The sequence below is a fragment of the Carcharodon carcharias genome, chromosome 2 (assembly GCF_017639515.1).
Source record: "Carcharodon carcharias isolate sCarCar2 chromosome 2, sCarCar2.pri, whole genome shotgun sequence".
Lineage (NCBI taxonomy): Eukaryota > Metazoa > Chordata > Chondrichthyes > Lamniformes > Lamnidae > Carcharodon > Carcharodon carcharias.
In genome coordinates this window covers 27637465-27655446 of record NC_054468.1, presented here as the reverse complement: position 1 = coordinate 27655446, position 17982 = coordinate 27637465, and the positions used below count along the sequence as shown (strand labels likewise).

At 39.6% G+C, this 17982-nt stretch overlaps 1 protein-coding gene across 1 annotated transcript in view; it reads right to left on the bottom strand.

Moving 5' to 3' along the window:
* The window catches only part of rasa2 (RAS p21 protein activator 2), a 143958-nt gene that overhangs the window by 79700 nt on the left and 46276 nt on the right, over positions 1-17982 (bottom strand). The window contains exons 3-4 of the mRNA XM_041173804.1: positions 16340-16443; positions 10690-10784 (exon numbers count right to left, since the gene is read on the bottom strand). Coding sequence (XP_041029738.1) covers positions 10690-10784; positions 16340-16443 — 199 coding nt within the window. The remainder of the gene's footprint in view (positions 1-10689; positions 10785-16339; positions 16444-17982) is intronic.

Here is a 17982-nt window from a genome sequence, read left to right as displayed (position 1 = left end):
GAAAATCATCTTAATAGTAAATCGTTTCAAGAACAATAAAGTAAAAGTAAAAAGGTTGACAGCAGGAACGCTGTGCATATTGCGAAAGATAGTCTATTACACTGCAGTCATTTTCATAGTTTTTTCATCCTATGTTTTTTTTACTTTCTGCCATTAGACAAGCTTAATGTCTCAGATGGTGAAGCCTCATCACCCTTGGTACATTGCTCAAGTATATTTCTGATATAACATGATCTCCTTTTGCCTCCAAAATAGAATAGCTGATTTAACAGAGTACAATAGACAAAAGATAACTCTAATAAATGCTAATACATTTGGCAAGTCTTCCTTGTACTATAAAATGCAATTATTTGACTATAATCAGATAATGGTTCAGCAAATCACACACAGGGAGCATATTGTGGTTAGAACCATGCAGCAGGAATGCCACTCCTTATCCACATGGCCATTTCCTGGCTAAAACAGGCAGGTTTCTCCACTCTAATGTTGTTGCAAAAACCTAAAAGGTTGACCAATTTTTGGATTTCACTGGAAGGTGTTAATGAATTAATGGATCCAAGCTAGATGGTGAAGTATGAAACAAGGCACATATCTTTTCCTCATTAGTAATATTAAGCCATAAAGGAACGTCATATTCATAACTTTAAATATGGACGCTGTGTTCATATAGAAGTCTCTGGAGCTGTCTTTTAATTAAAATGGACATTGATGAACTGTTAAGATGGCCGCCAAGGGTCAGGTGGCCTTTGCAACTTCAACAGATTATCTCATGCTTCTGGAAAGTTCCAAATTAAATCACCCTGGATGGGGGTCTACCCCTTTACTGGATATGCCCAGATAGCACACCGCTGTGAAAATCACACTAGTCTGAAATGGCCCTAGTGTCTTTGAGACAAAGTATCAACGTTCATATTCTGAAACCATCTAGAACTGCATTCCTGATCTGAATGGGTCTTTTCAAAAACAGACACTTAATGATTTCAAGTCCCCTGGGGGAACGGGCAGAAACAAAAGCCCAGGATGTGGCTAACGAAAGTAAGGTCAACACAAAATTTGGAAGGGAGCTGTAAGCAGTCACATGGTGAGGCAATCATATTTTTGGGCTGTGCCTTTTTACATTCAAACTGGCAGTTTGTAGAAAACACAAAGCAACATCTTTGCCTTCAAGAACATGGAGACTATACATCTTAAAAGAGCACCTCAGCCTGATTCCAAAACACTAAGTCTCTCTATAAAGAAATTGGACCACCTGGTACAAAAAACACAAATGTCTAACTTGGTGACCTGCTAAATATTAAAAACAAAAAAACTGCAGATGCTGGAAATCCAAAACAAAAACAAAAACAGAATTACCTGGAAAAACTCAGCAGGTCTGGCAGCATCGGCGGAGAAGAAAAGAGTTGACGTTTCGAGTCCTCATGACCCTTCGACAGAACTTGAGTTCGAGTCCAGCTTATATTTCAACTCTTTCTTGGACTCGAACTCAAGTTCTGTCGAAGGGTCATGAGGACTCGAAACGTCAACTCTTTTCTTCTCCGCCGATGCTGCCAGACCTGCTGAGTTTTTCCAGGTAGTTCTGTTTTTGTTTTTGCTAAATATTAATCTCTTTGAGGGAATCCCGAAATAATCCTGATTTTCAACTTTAATTGTAGTTCAGGTGGGTCCAAACAGTTGAAGACTGGAAAAACATTCCTTTATTGGCCCACAACAACTGTTTTTCTAAAGCGAGCCAGGCATATGAACTATCCTTTTGATTTACAACTTCTAAAGGTATACTATTCCCTTTAAACGTATCATTTTGTGCGTGGGTGCGAGTGCTATAGCGTTTACACCTTCGGGGTGAATGAGTGAATAAATAATCCTCTTTATTTAAACCCATGAAAGTTTGCTGCTGTTATTCAAATTGACTACATACTCAAGGGGGCTAAGAGACACTCACACATCTTTCTTTCAAACACCACACTGAATACGGACAGTAAGGGAAAGGCATTGGGGGTTTCAGTTTCTCTTTCCTCACCTGGCAGTAACAGCAGGTTTATTCAGAGGATGTGGTTTCACATACCTCTGCCCCTAAACTACCAACGCAGTGTCCCAGCTCTCTATATGTGCTCTCAATCCATAATCAAACAATGCCCATCACCTGTGTTATCATTAACAGAAAGTGGGGGAGTTGGGAGAAAACAGACAGTGCTAATAATTAAGAATTAACTTCTGTAGACCTAAAAGAAATTATTCAATCAGATATTCTACAACCTTGATTGGTTCTGTTGTTCAGGTGTGCTATGGAAATTCACATTTACTACCGTCCTATTCAGACCGTAGATCTGCACAATAGCCCAGTTTATTTTATCCCTAAATCAGTATTGAAAAGTCCCTCTAAGCCTCAAGCACATTTTTATTTAACTTGAAGACCAGTCCCTCTAGTTTTTTGGACTGTTGGAATATGTAACATCCAAAATTAAATCTCCCCACTTATAATACAAATGACAGAAATGAATGTTGTTAAGTGGATATTTTGGCGGAATTGCACTTCAGTGATCTAATGTGCTCTGACACCCACCTAAGTCTTTGAACACATCTACTATAAAGGACCAAAGTAACATTTTTTTTACGATTTGAAGTTAAGCAGCTACTAACTTGCTTTATTTCAACTTCATATACATAGTTGAATTTATCACATTTTGTCGAGTTTCAGCGAACTTCATGTAGAAGGTTAAGAGTCTAAACATCCGGTTTCTAACTTGGGCGCCAACAGGGATTCCTCCCCATCAGGCATTCTAAAATTAATAGTTAGATTGCGTATTAGGCAATCACAGCCATTCAATTCCTCCTTGTACTCCCCACATTCATCTCCTTCACATGCAACCCAAGGTGTGGGCACCCTTTGCCACAAGATGCCACATATAAAACATTACCCTCAATCATTCCGAATGAGGGAAGTTCAGGTAACAAAACTGGGGTGTCAAGCTACTCAGCATCCCCTGCAAAGTTAATTCATCCTCATTATAAAGGAGCAACTAGTTTGATGTTACAAGGTAATTAACATGTTTGCTAAGCCTTTCTCATGGTGACAATAGGAACAACATTTTTTTTTTTTACATAAGAACATACTTTGAGGGGGGAATTAACTGCAAATTTTTGCTGACAGATTGGCAGCAAATGGATGAAAATACAAATGAAGATCTTCTAGGAATTTCTATCTACTGCAGTTATTACTATTGTACAAAAGATAAACAAATTAAGTTCAGTGTACTGTACTACAATTATGGACAGAAGAGCTGAGCTCTTGCGGTGAGGTGAGAGTGACTGCCCTTGATGTTTGAGGCTGCATTTGACTGAGTGTGGCATCAAGGAGCCCTAGCAAAACTGGCGTCAATGGGGATCAGGGGAGAACTCTCCACTGGTTGAAGTCATACCTAGCACAAAGGAAGATGGTTGTGGTTGTTGGAGGTCAGTCATCTCAGCTCCTCAGATCCTGAAGCAGTCAGTGTCCAAAAGCAACAAGACCTGGACAACATTCAGGCTTGGGCTGATAAGTGGTAAGTAACATTCACTTTACAGAAGTGCTAGGCAATGACCATCTTTCAACAAAAGAGAATCTAACCACTCCCTCTTGACATTTAATGGCATTACCATCACTGAAGCCCCCTACTATCAACATCCTGGGAGTTACCATTGACCAGAAACTTAACCAACCATTTAAATACCATGGCTACAAGAGCAGGTCAGAGGCTAGGAATTTTGCAGTGAGTAACTCATCTCCTGACTCCCCAAAGCCTGTCCACCATCTACAAGGTTCATGTAAAGAGGATGATGGAATTTACTCCACCACTGACACAGTGACAGCAGTGTGCACCATCTACAAAGTGCACTGCAGCAACTCGCCAAGGCTCTTTCAACAGCACCTTCCAAATCTGCGACCTCTGCCACCCAGTTCCCCTCCAAGCCACACACCATTCTGATTTAGAACTACATCCCCGTTCCTTCACTGTCGCTGGGTCAAAATCCTAGAACTCCTTTTCTAACAGCACTGTGGATGTACCTACATCATATGGGCTACAGCGGTTCAAGGCGGCAGCACACCACCACCTTCTCAAGGGCCATTAGGGATCGGCAATAAATGCTGGCCTAGCCAGTGACGCCCACATCCCATGAAAGAGTTAAAAAAATTAACTTTGAACTGCTTTGGGATATCCCAAGGTCATGAAAAGCACTATAAAAGTTCTTTCGTAAAGGCATTAGAACAAGAGTGCAACTTCAAACTGGTGAAGGGAAAATTTAGGACATATCCATTTGTTCACACAAAGAGCAATCAGTACTTGTAATTAGCTACAAATGGAGAAACAATAGGGGCAAAGGCTTGAAATTCATTTAAGAGCTTATTGGATGGTGTGCTGGGGTTAAGAGGGAGAAGAAGAGCTACAGGTTTTCTTTTTGGGTGGATAACCTATGATAGTCAAATGGCTTTTTTCATCTGTGATAATATGGACCTTGGGAAAAGGAACAGTTCAGGTATTGAAGAGGCAAAGGAATATAATCTGTTATAAGTAGCTATCCAACTTATTCTTCTGCGATATTGTGAAATCAAAGAATGTCAAGGTCAGTTGGTGTTTCAGCTACAGTATGGCAAGGCTTAAATGCTACAGCAGACTGCTACTTTAAACACGGCAGTCGGATCAATATTATAAACTTCATTTGAGCAAAAAGGATGAACTTGAGTATCCTGCTGTAGATGTAGCATTGTGTCTGGTCAAAATACAGCTACAATGGATACTAACGTTGCACTACAGCTGACCCTGGTACTGAAGTTTAAATTTATACTGCTGAAAACAACTTTAAAAATCAATGAAAAGCTTGGCTAATACATTCCCAATGAAGGCAGGGCCTGGCTTTTTAAGCATACTCCTCTGCCAGTGAGCAGAGCACCATCTGATTCTAATTTCAGCTAGGCAGCATGCTTTAAAACGGTAGCCCCTTGTTTCATGGGCCTGGAACAGCCAGGCACTGCAATGATTTAATAGTTGCTCATGAATTTAATCAGACTCTGCAAGGTCTCCACAATAAGCAAGAAGTTTTTCTCATTAAAATCAAACCCTGGATGCATTTTAGACACAGAATTTAGCATGAAGAAAACAAGCAATGGTTTTCGTTTCTAAATTTCAGCTCGAAAGCATAGTTTCCCCATTAAAACTACATTCAAAATAACTGAATCTAAATATCTTTACTTCAACTTGCTTATTGTATATGTAACTGCAGTAAAATTGGATTTTCCAAATGCTTTTTCATAAAGGTGCCCGAGCACTATGGCATAAACACTACACACCACAGACGTTTATCAATAAGGGCAAGAAGAAAACAAATATGATACAGTAGCAGCATCCATTTAAGTGTCATGTTACATGGTTATTTGAAAACAAGCTGATGAACAATGTACACCATATACTGGTAAAAAAAAATCCTTTCCAGATTTTAAAATTTGTTTTCATCTTGAAGTTGACACATACTAACACCATGATGACAAATCATTCTTCGCTGAACTGATCCTGGCTTAGAGTTGCTTCAGTTACCCGAGAGAAATACAGTGAAGGAATGCTTATGATATATTTGCCTGCATCAAAGACATTAGAAGATTTGTATGTTTAGTTTGGCAAATGGCCGCTTTCAACCTGAACTACCTTCACTGAATTTGATGTCTGCAATGAAGGCGTATAAATAAATCTCAATAGAAGGAAAAATTGTACTTAATTTTCTCATGCACAATACATAGCAGTAAACACTGAAACCACAAGTTGACAGAAATAGAGGTACCAGGTGAAAAACAGGATGTGGACAATCCAAGAATGTACTTAATTTTTTTCATTAACAAAAAGCAACAGGATATAATACTTGAGGTGTGCACAATAGACCTTGACCAGGATAAATAAAATACAAATCCAGCAATTCAGCATCTCTGTTGCTGGGGCTTTTGTTAGGATTATCAAATCTGAACTTGATCACAGTGAAACAGCATTCTGTTATCATCTGATTGGCCATAGAGAACAAAGAACTGGAGCTTCAAGGCACAAAAATGTGACTCTTTGAAGATACCATCAATAGTGATGTTATTGTTTCTGTGTGGTCTACTGGCTCATATTACTCAATTAGGAGAAAAATCCACAGAAGGCATGAAACTCGTAGGGAGGCAGCTCTTTAAAGTACAAATCTAAAGCATTATACTGTGTGTGAGACTGCTATGCAAAAAGTTCAATGGTATCTGAGACAACTCGAACTCTGACTTTAGAAAAGTTGAAAACAAAAGATTTATAGTTCGAGCAAATAGGCAGGAGCTAGATGACTCAGCAGGAAAGCCCCAATTCAGTATGGGTGGGAAACTAGATCATGTGACTTTGACTGGAACACTCATTCTGCCAGAACTTACAAAGTGCTTCCCAAACATTTTTCTGATGTGACCATTTTGAATCTTCACATTTTGTGCAACTGAGTAAAAATTGTTGGAAATGAGTTATTGAGTTCGAGCCATAGAGTCATAGAGTCATAAAGGTCTACAGCACAGAAAAAGGCCCTTCGGCCCATCGAGGCTGCACTGGTCAAACAAGTGGCTAATTATTCTAATCCCATTTTCCAGCACTAGGCCCGTAGCCTTGTATGCCATGGCATCACAAGTCCACATCCAAATACTACTTAAATGTTATGAGGCTTTCTGCCTCTCCCACCCTTTCAGGAAGTTCCATAGTCCCACCACCGTCTGGGTGAAAAAATTCTTCCTCACATCCCCTCTAAACCTCATGCCCCTTACCTTAAATCTATGCGCCCTAGTTATTGATCCCTCCGAAGGGAAAAGTTCTTTCCTGTCTATCCTATCTATGCCTCTCATAATTGTATACACCTCAATCGCGTCCTCCCTCAATCTCCTCTGTTCCAGGGAAAATAACCCCAGTTTATCCAATCTCTCCTCATAATTAAAACTCTCCAGCCCAGGCAACATCCTGGTAAATCTCCTCTACACTCTCTCTAGTGCATCCTTCCTATAATGCAGATTCCAGAACTGCATGCAATACTCTAGCTGCGGCCTAACCAGCGTTTTATACAACGTTTTATATTGAGTGGGGTGAGGGTCCAAACAGCAGGGATACAGGCATAAAAAACTAACATACCTTACCATTTTGCAGACTCTGTTGGTGTTAGCGATTGGGCCTCAGAACTCATTGGATTAGGCCACAACCATAGGCAAAAAAAAATCACCCACATTTAAAGTGGTCTTGCAGCAAATCTCAGGACTGCAACTTCTCCCAGGTGAGGTGAGTGACTGCTCTTGACATCAAGGCTGCATTTGACTGAGTGTGGCATCAAGGAGACCTAGCAAAACTGGAGTCAGTGGGAACCAGAGGAGAACTCTCCATTGGTTGGAGTCATATCTAGCACGAAGGAAGATGGTTATGGTTGTTGGAGGTCAGTAATCTCAGCTCAAGGACATCACTGCTGAGTGCCTGAGGGCAGGGTCCTTGGCTCAACCATCTTCAGCTACTTCATCAATGCCCTTCCTTCCATCAAAAGGTCAGAAGTGGGGATGTTCGCTGAAGATCACACAATGTTCAGCACCATTCACGACCCCTCAGGTACTGAAGCAGTCCACATCCAAATGCAGCAAGACCTAGACAATTTTCAGGCTTGGGCTGACAAGTAGCAAGTAACATTCGCGGCACATAAGTGTCAGGCAATGGCCATCTCCAACAAGAGAGAATCCAACCATCGCACCTTGACGTTCAATGGCATTACCATCACTGAATGCCCCACTAGAAACTTCCTGGGGGTTACCATTGACCAGAAACTGAACCGGACCAGAAATACTGCGGCTACAAAAGCAGGTCAGAGGCTAGGAATCCTGCAACAAGTAACTCACGTTCTGACTCCCCAAAGCCTGTCCACCATCTACAAGGCACAAGTCAGGAGTGTGATGGAATACTCTCCACTTGCCTGGATGAGTGCAGCTCCCACAACACTCAAGAAGCTTGACACCGTCCAGGACAAACCAGCCCACTTGAATGGCACCACATCCACAAACATTCACTCCCTCCGCCACCAACGCACAGTAGCAGCAGCATGTCCATTATGCAAGGAACACTGCAGGAATTCACCAAGGCTCCTTCGACAGCACCTTCCAAATCTACAACCACTACCATCTAGAAAGACAAGGACAGCAGATAGATGGGAAAACCACCACCTGTAAGTTCCCCTCCAAGTCACTCACCATCCTGACTTGGAAATATATTGCCGTACCTTCACTGTTGCTGGGTCAAAATCCTGGAACTGCCTTCCTAACAGCACAGTGGGTGTACCCACACCACATGGACTGCAGCAGTTCAAGATGACAGCTCATCACCACCTTCTCAAGGGCAAGTAGGGATGGGCAATAAATGCTGGCCCAGCCAGCAAAGGCCACATCACGTGAATGACTAAAAAACAAATCTGAGTCTTTGCTGCCTCAGAGCTCACAACCCTAATTGCTCATTCCTCAACTCACTGGGGGCCACGACCCACAATTTGGGAACCTCAAACACACTAGTCTATCACCAGCCACAACATAACAGTATTAGCTGCTGTTTTTAACACTATTTAAAAGTGTGCAGGTTATCTCCATTTCCCAAAAATAAATCCAAGTTCGAAGAAACATAATAAACCTCATTAAATTAGGATGGATACTACTTTCACAAACTCAACTGTTCCTGAAGAGGAATGATAGCCAAGTTTGCTTACAACACCAAATTACGAGGAATGGCAATTGCAAAGAAGAATAATTACAAACAGTCAGGCAAGTTAAAAGGAGAAAACGCTATTGGTTAAAGCGGGACTCTCAAAATCCGAGTCATCAACTACAGCTTTAAGAGATCTTGTACTATACATTTTCACCTCTATCTGTGACAGCAGATATATTGGACGCAAATTTTTATTGCCATTATCATGGTATCTCAGAGTTGAATTCAAAATATCAACTTTTTTCCATAACTGAGCAGTTTGCAATCTCAAACCAAGAGTTTAGACAAAAAGCACTGTCCCCAGGCTCTTGAATCTCCCTCTGCCTGAGATCAAAAAACGAAATGAGATAGCTGGTATCATGGAGAAACACTCCACTTTTGCTGGGAAATCAGGGTAAAAAGTTATTCAGTGTGTAATAAATGGGAAAGGAAGAATCTGGGCTCTAGTCAGTGTGAGAGTGATTTTTTGCACTAACCAATTTTGTCTTCTTGCTTATATGTGGTTACAGCCAAAACATTTTGATAATATATTTGAACATTCAAAAATAAGCTGTTTTTCAAAAGCTATCCCGATACACGTGGATAGAATCAACATCTCCTCTTTAAAAGAAACACAGGGTGTTATTGGTATGCAAGCGATACTGTCACTATGTCTTTGCTCTGATTTTTGATGGACAGTTCTGTAGCCAATAGCCAGCTGCAGAAAAATCTGGAAAACCTTTCCTCGGTACTTGAGTTCAGTTTCTGCATATACATCATAGGTATGGGTTGCTACAATGAACAGAATGCACTTATGCAAAAAGATTTCAAGTGATTATATATATTTCTAAGATAGGATTTATTCTTGCTTCTATCTAATATTATTTGCGTACAACGTGTAGCTGTTAGCCTTAATTATCTAATCTGTTAATTTTAATTGCTTTGCTGATGAGAGCGATCTGGGGTGCATGATGCTTAGTTCACCTCATTTTCAATGTTTACCCCCAACAGATGAAGTTCACTGTCTGTCCTGATAAGGCGCTCTGAGGTATATTAGGCTCATGGTTCATAAGCACTGCAGGTTTGCATATGGAAGCTGACATTTACATAGAGGATGAAGAAAGAGTATTAGGAAAGAGCCCAAATTGCAATATCCTACCACAACTAAGTCACTTTACTAGTTACTGGAATTAAATTAAAATTGAGTTTAACAATGTATGATGCCCATTGACATGTTTTTATGTTGAAAGCAGTAGGATAGATGTGTTTAAGGACCAGTCAATATTTACTGTTTCACTGAAGCAATTGAACATCTTAGACCAATGAAAGAGGCAGCACAATGTTCATTTTACATAAACGGAAATTGTAAATTTACTTTGCAAAAGTAGTTTGCAATTCTTAATATAGATTAGTAATTGACAAATCAACAGAGGCCTTCCAAAGAATTGGCTTCAGTGCAATCTGTAGTACAATACTAAATATCAAGCAATAAATTGTCTTTGGTGTCCAAGTTGCTGGGTAGGGATGGAAATGTCAGCAGGATACATCACTATGAAGTGAATCCTATTGGTAAGCACACAATTCTGATGAAATGTCATCAACCTGAAACAATAAATCTGTTTCTCGCCACAGTTGCTGCCTGACCTGCTGAGTATTTCCAATACTTTGTTTTTATTACACAATTTTGGCTACTGGATTGGGAAAGGATCAAGTTCAGCTGCAATATCATTCATGATGAGATAGCCTACTTACAATTATAACCTATGTTGTACCTGAAGAATTGACGTTTAGACAAGGTACCAGAAAGCAAGTTGAGCAGTTTTATTATCTGAATCAACAGAAGGATTAGCCTCTCTTCTTCCCCACCTCCAGTCGCCACCTTAGCTAGCTTCAAAACACTTAGTAGTTCTTATTAGTTGATAATTAGAGACACATAGGGAAATGTTTGTTAATTTACCTGAACTTCAGAGTTAGCATCAACAAGTTGCAATGTAAACCAGCTGTCCTTACAGTTGTATTTGCACAGGTCTTCCTTTCGGATTGATACTTTACCTGAAAGAAAATTAATCACAGAAGTTAAAAGCCAAATACTGCGGATGCTGGAAATCTGAAACAAAAACAGAAAACGCCATAAAAACTCAGCCGGTCTGGCAGCATCGGTGACGAGAGGAAGACAGAGTTAATGTTTTGAGTCCATATGAAGAAGTGTCATACGGACTCAAAGCATTAACACTTTCTCCACAGATGGTGCCAGATCTGAGTTTTTACAGCAGTTCCTGTTTTTATTTCAATTACAAAAGTGTTCAGACACATCATTGATAGTGTTACCAAATGAAAATTCAACTAGATTTTAGCACACAATCTTGTTTACTTCAAAAGTTCCAGTGTCAGCTTGATTCAGTTTGTTACATTGATTGACAATCAAGATAGCTCTGTTTAAGTTCTATTCCAGAATTTAAGTACACAATTCCATTAATACTCCAGGACAGCATTGAAAGAGTGCCACATTGTTCAAGGTTGCTTTCACTTGAATGAAATATTAAAACAGAATCTGTTTGTTTGGCTATATCAGGTCAGAGTTAAATGTCCTACTTACTAATTGAACAGAAGTGATGTGGTGTCTGGATCAACACAGTCCCTTACCACTTCTGCCATTCCCACTTATCCCAGGCAGTCACATTTTTGCCAAATGGCACTAACCATATGCTGCTAACTTTATCAATTGTAAACTCGTCACTTAAAATATAATAAGCATGCCAGCTAGTTTGGGCAGCTCAAGCAGCTATTCACACCTTTCAATTCCTTTCAGACTTCCCTGCTGCCTTCAATCACTCAAATCCTACCCTCCACCACACCAACTAATCAGCATTTTGGCCTACGATTGCTGTTCACAAAGCTGAAAGATTAGTGGTGAAACATACTTCAGCCATATTCCACCTATTCTTTAATTAATAAAATGAATTCCGGAAAATGCTGGAAATTGTCAGCATCTGCGGAGAGAGGCGTTAACATGTCAGGCCAATGACCTTTCATCAGGTTCAAGGAGGACCTTGAATCTATTAAAAAGTCACTGAGTACATTCGTACACACTCTCCACAAATGTGGGCAGATCTGTAGAGTCTTTCCAGCATTTTCTGTTTTATTTCAAATTTCCAACATCTGAAATATGGTTTTGTTTAATAAAGATTATAGCTCATCTTCTACCTTAACGCCACTTTCCCATTCTATCCTTTATTCCCTTAAATTTGATAATCCATTAAGCACGTGTAACATCGGCTACTTCATATTGAACACAGAGCTTGCCAGAATAACTGTGGTTTGTCCTACAGCTAAACTCAATCCTATTTAGATACTGCAATTTTTTGACGAAGACTCATTGTAACTGATGCAGAAGAAGTGAAGAGATGGAGGATAAAGATTCCCTCTGTGGGGAACAGATTTCATTTGCACGGTTATATGCATGTTCTACGACTGTATTCACTATCAGTGGCTTTGTTGGAGAGTAACATAAGTTGCATTGTTAATTTCCCGGTTTTATCAGTCATTGCCCATTGCATATAATGGGAATATCAAGTTATCAACTCACCTAAGCAACCTAAAAAAAAGGGGCTTGCATCTCATTGTTGTTCGTGGGATTATATGTTTTGACAAAATGGTTGCCACATATGCATGCATACATAATTTCAAAGCAATTTATTGAATGAGTTACTTTAAGATTTTGGGAGACACTAGGTGCTGTGCAAACATAAGTGCATTTTTTTTTAGGAAAGCCACCAGTAGAACAAGCTCACTTGCACAATGTTACATGAAAGCTGCAAACAAGTTACACCTAGTTATTTTATTTGTATTCTGAATACAAGGGGTCGTCTTATAATTACATTCTAAGAATAAATTAGCTCAGGATTATTCACCCTCAATATTTCTCTCCCACTTTCACAAGATTCCAGTCACCTCTATTCAACCCTGCCCCCAATAAACCAGGAACTTTCAGGGAAGATATTTTGAGCAAAGAGCCTAATCAACATCCCACAATTCAGAGAAATTGTTTAACTTTTATATTCATGGTTTGAAGAGACATTTATTGATCGCCTCAGTCATGATCAAACCCTTTCAGCGTGATAAAATGTGAGATAAAATCTGCAGGTTTCGCCCATCAATAATTCCAGCAAAAATGAGAGCTCACAATAGGATTTTAAACCGACTTATGCCCAGCAGCATCAGTTTTATTTTCCTGTTACTTTTAGGGTAGCAGGTTTTTCTATCAACTTTCAAAATGTGCACTTTGAACTGTTCCCCATTAGAGAGAAATGCCTGCCAGGAGACCTCCACCTAGCCCTCCGACAATGTTGCCTGCAACTGCATCTTCTGCTAATAAGCAACACTTGACCTTGAGTCTATCTTCACTCCCAGGAAAAGAATCATAGCTTTGGGAATCTAAGAAATAAGCACAAGTAAGCTCCCAAATGTTGCCAGAGTCAAACCATTGACAGTAAAGCAGTTTCCTTCACTGGCAAAAGCCATTACTCATTGGAGGGAAGAAAACTCAGGTTCCAGAATTAACACACCTAAATATTTTTGTGGAGTTTTTAAATGCACCTTCATATTAATCATCTATCTTTGCTTTATGGCAAAATTACAACTTAAATAAAATTTGCAACTGCTTGAGAGTGCCTCAATAATGCAGCTTTGAACACATCACCACTGATAGCTGCTACTTAAACACAGGCAGCAGAAAAAGTAGAGTTTTATCATTCTGTTGTATATTTACAGCACTGTTTTAAAAAATTCTATGGGTGGTTAGAAAAATCTGTACAGACAGTGCTGTACATTTTAGCAATCAATGAATCGCATCAGAGACTTTGCTGTATTAAAGGAGAGCGCGAGCACCTCCTAGTTTCTGATGTGACCACCTCTCACACAGCTGTTAAGTGGACTCCTTGAAGTACAAGCTTAGGGGCCCACCCAGTTCCTTTACCACAAGTAACCAAACTAACACTGTGCAATACTATTTCTCCCCTGTCTTTGAAATAATTTTATTAACAACTTCTCATCATTCCATGCAGCCTACATCAGGTACCAGTCAACCTGCTATTATTATTTTCAAACTAACTGTTAGGGGGAAATAATCACCAATTTCCCATCGTGTTGCATGTGTGGGCAAAGGTCTGATCACTGCTTTGCTCCTCTCTGAACAGGACAGCTAATAAGGGATGGGCCTTGTCACCAATGCTCACATCCCACAATGAATTTTAAAAAATCATACTGGCTGCTCCAGATGAAACAGGACCTATCTGCAACCTTTATACATGAAAGTAAAAACATTTTTTTTTGGCTACATATAAACTCTCACACAAAGCCAATAAAGTCAACTTACACCTGGAGAATAAATTCTTTAATATGTAGTGCTTTGTTCATAGAGATGAATTGGGAGATCCTGAAACACTATTTTTCTGAATGTTTTTACTCATATTTGTTTAGCTGTAACACATTAATAACCATCAATTTGATTGAAAATAGTAAAACATTGATGATTTTCATGATCCAGAATAAATGTAATTGCACCACAAAATAATTTACATAAGCAGCATTATTCACAATTAATCAGAATTCTTTTGCAATTCATCCTATCCCTGCTGGATTTCACAGCTTGGTTTGCGGTATAAGCTACATATGTGGCATCTAACTCAACCTGCTCTACATATATAATCAAATGGTTACAGCACAGCGCAGAAGAGCGGTATTCGGTCTGTCGAGTCTGTGCTGGCCCTCTGAAGAAGCAATTCACCTAGCGCCACACTCCTGCCTTTTCCTGGTAGACCTGCAAATTTTTCTTTTTCAGAATGATCCAATTCCTTTTTGAAAGGCTCAACTGAACCTTCCTCCACCACACACGGATCGTGCATTCAAGATCATAACCATTCGCAGTGTGAAAAAGTTTTTCCTCATGTCGCCACTGCTTCTCTTGCCAATTATCTTAAACCTGTACCCTCTGGTTCTCGATCCTTCCACCAATTGGAAAAGTTTCTCCCCATCTTCTCTGCCCAGGCCCCTCATTTTGATTTTGAATAGCTCTATCAAATCTCCCCTCAACCTTCTCTCCTCCAAGCAGAACAATCCAAACTTCTCCAATCTATCTACGTAACTAAAGTTCCTCATCCTTAGAACCAATCTCGTAATCTTTTCTGCACCCTTGCCTTCACAAGCTTCTAAAAGTGCAGAGCCCAGAACTGGATGCAATAATCCAGTTGAGGCCTTACCAGTGTCTAATATAGATTTAACATAACTTCCTTACTTTTGTGCTCTATGCTGCTATTGATAAAGCCCAGGATACCGCATGCTTTATGAACCACTCTCTCAACCTGTCCTGCCACCTTTAATGATTTATGCACACAATCAACCTCTGCTCCTGCAGCCCCTTTAGATTTGTACCCTTTATTTCATATTGTCTTTCTGCGTTCTTTATACCAAAATGAATCAGTTCACATTTCTCTGCATTAAATTTAATCTGCCACATCTGCCCATTCCACCAACCTTTCTATGTCCTTTTGAAGTTCTACACTATCTTCCTCATGGTTCACAATTTTTGTTTTATCTGTTATACAAGTTTTATATTATCTGCAAATTGTGCCCTGTACACCAAGGTCTAGGCCACTAATAAAAACCTGGAAGAGCAAGGGTCCTAACATCAACTCCATTACAAACCTCCCTCAAGTCCGAAAAAACAACCATTCATAACTACTCTTGGTTTCCTATCACTCAGCCAATTTCATGTCCATGTTGCTACTATCCCTTTTATTCCATGAGCTCCAACTTTGCTCACAAGTCCTTTTTACTGTAGTTTCTCAAATGCCTTTTGCAGGTCCATGTATGCCACATCAACAGTATTACCCTCATCGGCCCTCTCTGTTACCTCAGCAAAAAACTCAAGCAAGTTAGTTAAACATGATTTTCCCTTAACAAATCTGTGCTGGCCTTCCTTAATTAGCCCACATTTGCCCAAGCGACTATTAATTTTGTCCCAAATTATATTTTCTAAAATCTTCCCCATCACTGAGGTTAAAATAACTGGCCTATAGTTGCTGGGCTTATCTTTACACACTTTTTTGAGCAAAGATGCAACGTTTACAATTCTCCAGTCTTCTGGCAGCACTGTTGTGTTTAAGTGAGATTGAAAAATTATTGCCAGTACCTCCACAATTTTCATTCTCACTTCTTCAGATATCAAAGCAAACTATCCACAGAATGCCTTATTTTAAATGATAAATTATAAATAAATTTAGTATTGCAGTACATTTGCTAACAGAGTTAGGAACTTAGATTTAGTTTAAAAATAATTATTCAAGGATCACAGGAAATCCACATTGAATTCATCTGCATTATGACCTGCAATTTCTTATCTTCATGCCAAACCCCACTAATTATCAAATGGGCAATGAGGAGGGACCAATAAACAATTCTTTATGTTCCTGACTTTGGCGTTTACTAAAGGGGGCACTGGATCAGAGGGATAAAATCATTCAACTAACTGTCCCTTTGTATGCAATAAAATTGTGGAAAGGTTCAAAACATGTGACACATGTACAGATTATGGTTACACTGCAACTTACCAAAAGGCACATCCTTCTGAAAAAAACTCTTATCATAAATATAAAAGGAGAGGTACTGGAAACTTCTAGGGATTTCAAAGTAAAAGTCTTCACCATAAAAGGGGCTGTCAAGAAAACAGAAGTTGTAACAAGAGATTAATAAATTGTGGTAAGTTAACAAACATTTTAAAATTAAATTCATTGCATTGCATATAATATTCAAAATTTTATTCCCTCACCATGACATTATCCATACACAAAATATACATGAAATACATTTAATTATAACAACTCAGGAGCACATCTTCAAAGGAGAATGCAAACGGGATCAGGAGCAGCTCATTGAGATTGTCTAATAGCATTTGGGGCCTGGAAGCAAGATTGCACCGAAATTAAATCAATTTAGAATATCACAGGGTGTCTCTGGGATTCAAGTCAGTTATTTCCAAAGCTAATATCTTTGGACTTCTAGCATTCAGATAGACAAGCTAAATTGAATAACCAAGGTGTACTATTTCTTGCTGAGGCCAAATATCAGGATTCCAGCAACAATGATCAACTCTCAGTGTTAACGCCACTAAATCTAGTTCACTGATTCAGCATCAAATTCTCAGACCCATCAGTCTGCCATCAGGCTAAAGGTCAAGGGTGGCAGCCTCTCAGAATTCAATCTAGTCAAGCAGTTCTATAAAAGCAAAGATCCTGTTATCTGTCTCCAAATGCAGTCAATCATCTTTAGTGATCACAGAAGAAATCTTATGCATGTAGTCAGCATATAGCTTTGAGGTAAAAACAATACACCAGTTCCATACCTGCCCCTTCTATAATGAATATTCTGGTTATTATGCTTACATGAACGAATTCTGCTCTTGAATTCTTGAATTAATGGGTTCAGAAAGTTGTAGAGCCAGAACGCAGAGTAAAGTCTGTAGGTTGACTGGATGTAAACAGCACCCACCTGAAAGTCAACCTCTGCTACATGAAGCCACAAGGATATAATAAATAGGAGTAGGCCAATTGGCCCCTTGAGCCTGCTCCGCCATTCACTAAGATCAAAGAAGGCATATGGGATACTTGCCTTTATTAGCCAAGGCATAGAATACAAAAGCGGGGAGGTTAAGCTGGAACTGCATAAAACACTGGTTAGGCCACAGTTAAGAGTATTACGTGCAGTTCTGGAATCTGCATTACAGGAAGAATGTGATTGCACTAGAGAGAGTGCAGAGGAGAATTACCAGGGTGTTGTCTGGGCTGGAGAGTTTCAGTTGTGAGGAGAGATTGGATAGGCTGGGATAAAAGCAAAAAACTGCAGATGCTGGAAATCCAAAACAAAAATAAAAATACCTGGAAAAACTCAGCAGGTCTGGCAGCATCTGCGGAGAGGAGCACAGTTAACGTTTCGAGTCTGTATGATTCTTCAACAGAACTAAGTAAAAATAGAAAAGAGGTGAAATATAAGCTACTTTAAGGGGTGGGGTTAGAGCTGGATAGAGAGCCAGTGATAGGTGGAGATAGACTGGCCCTCTATCCAGCTCTACCATCGCCCCACCCCTCAACTTTAAACCAGCTTATATTTCACCTCTTTTCTATTTTTACTTAGTTCTGTTGAAGTGTCATGCGGACTCGAAACATTAATTGTGTTCCTCTATGCAGATGTTGCCAGA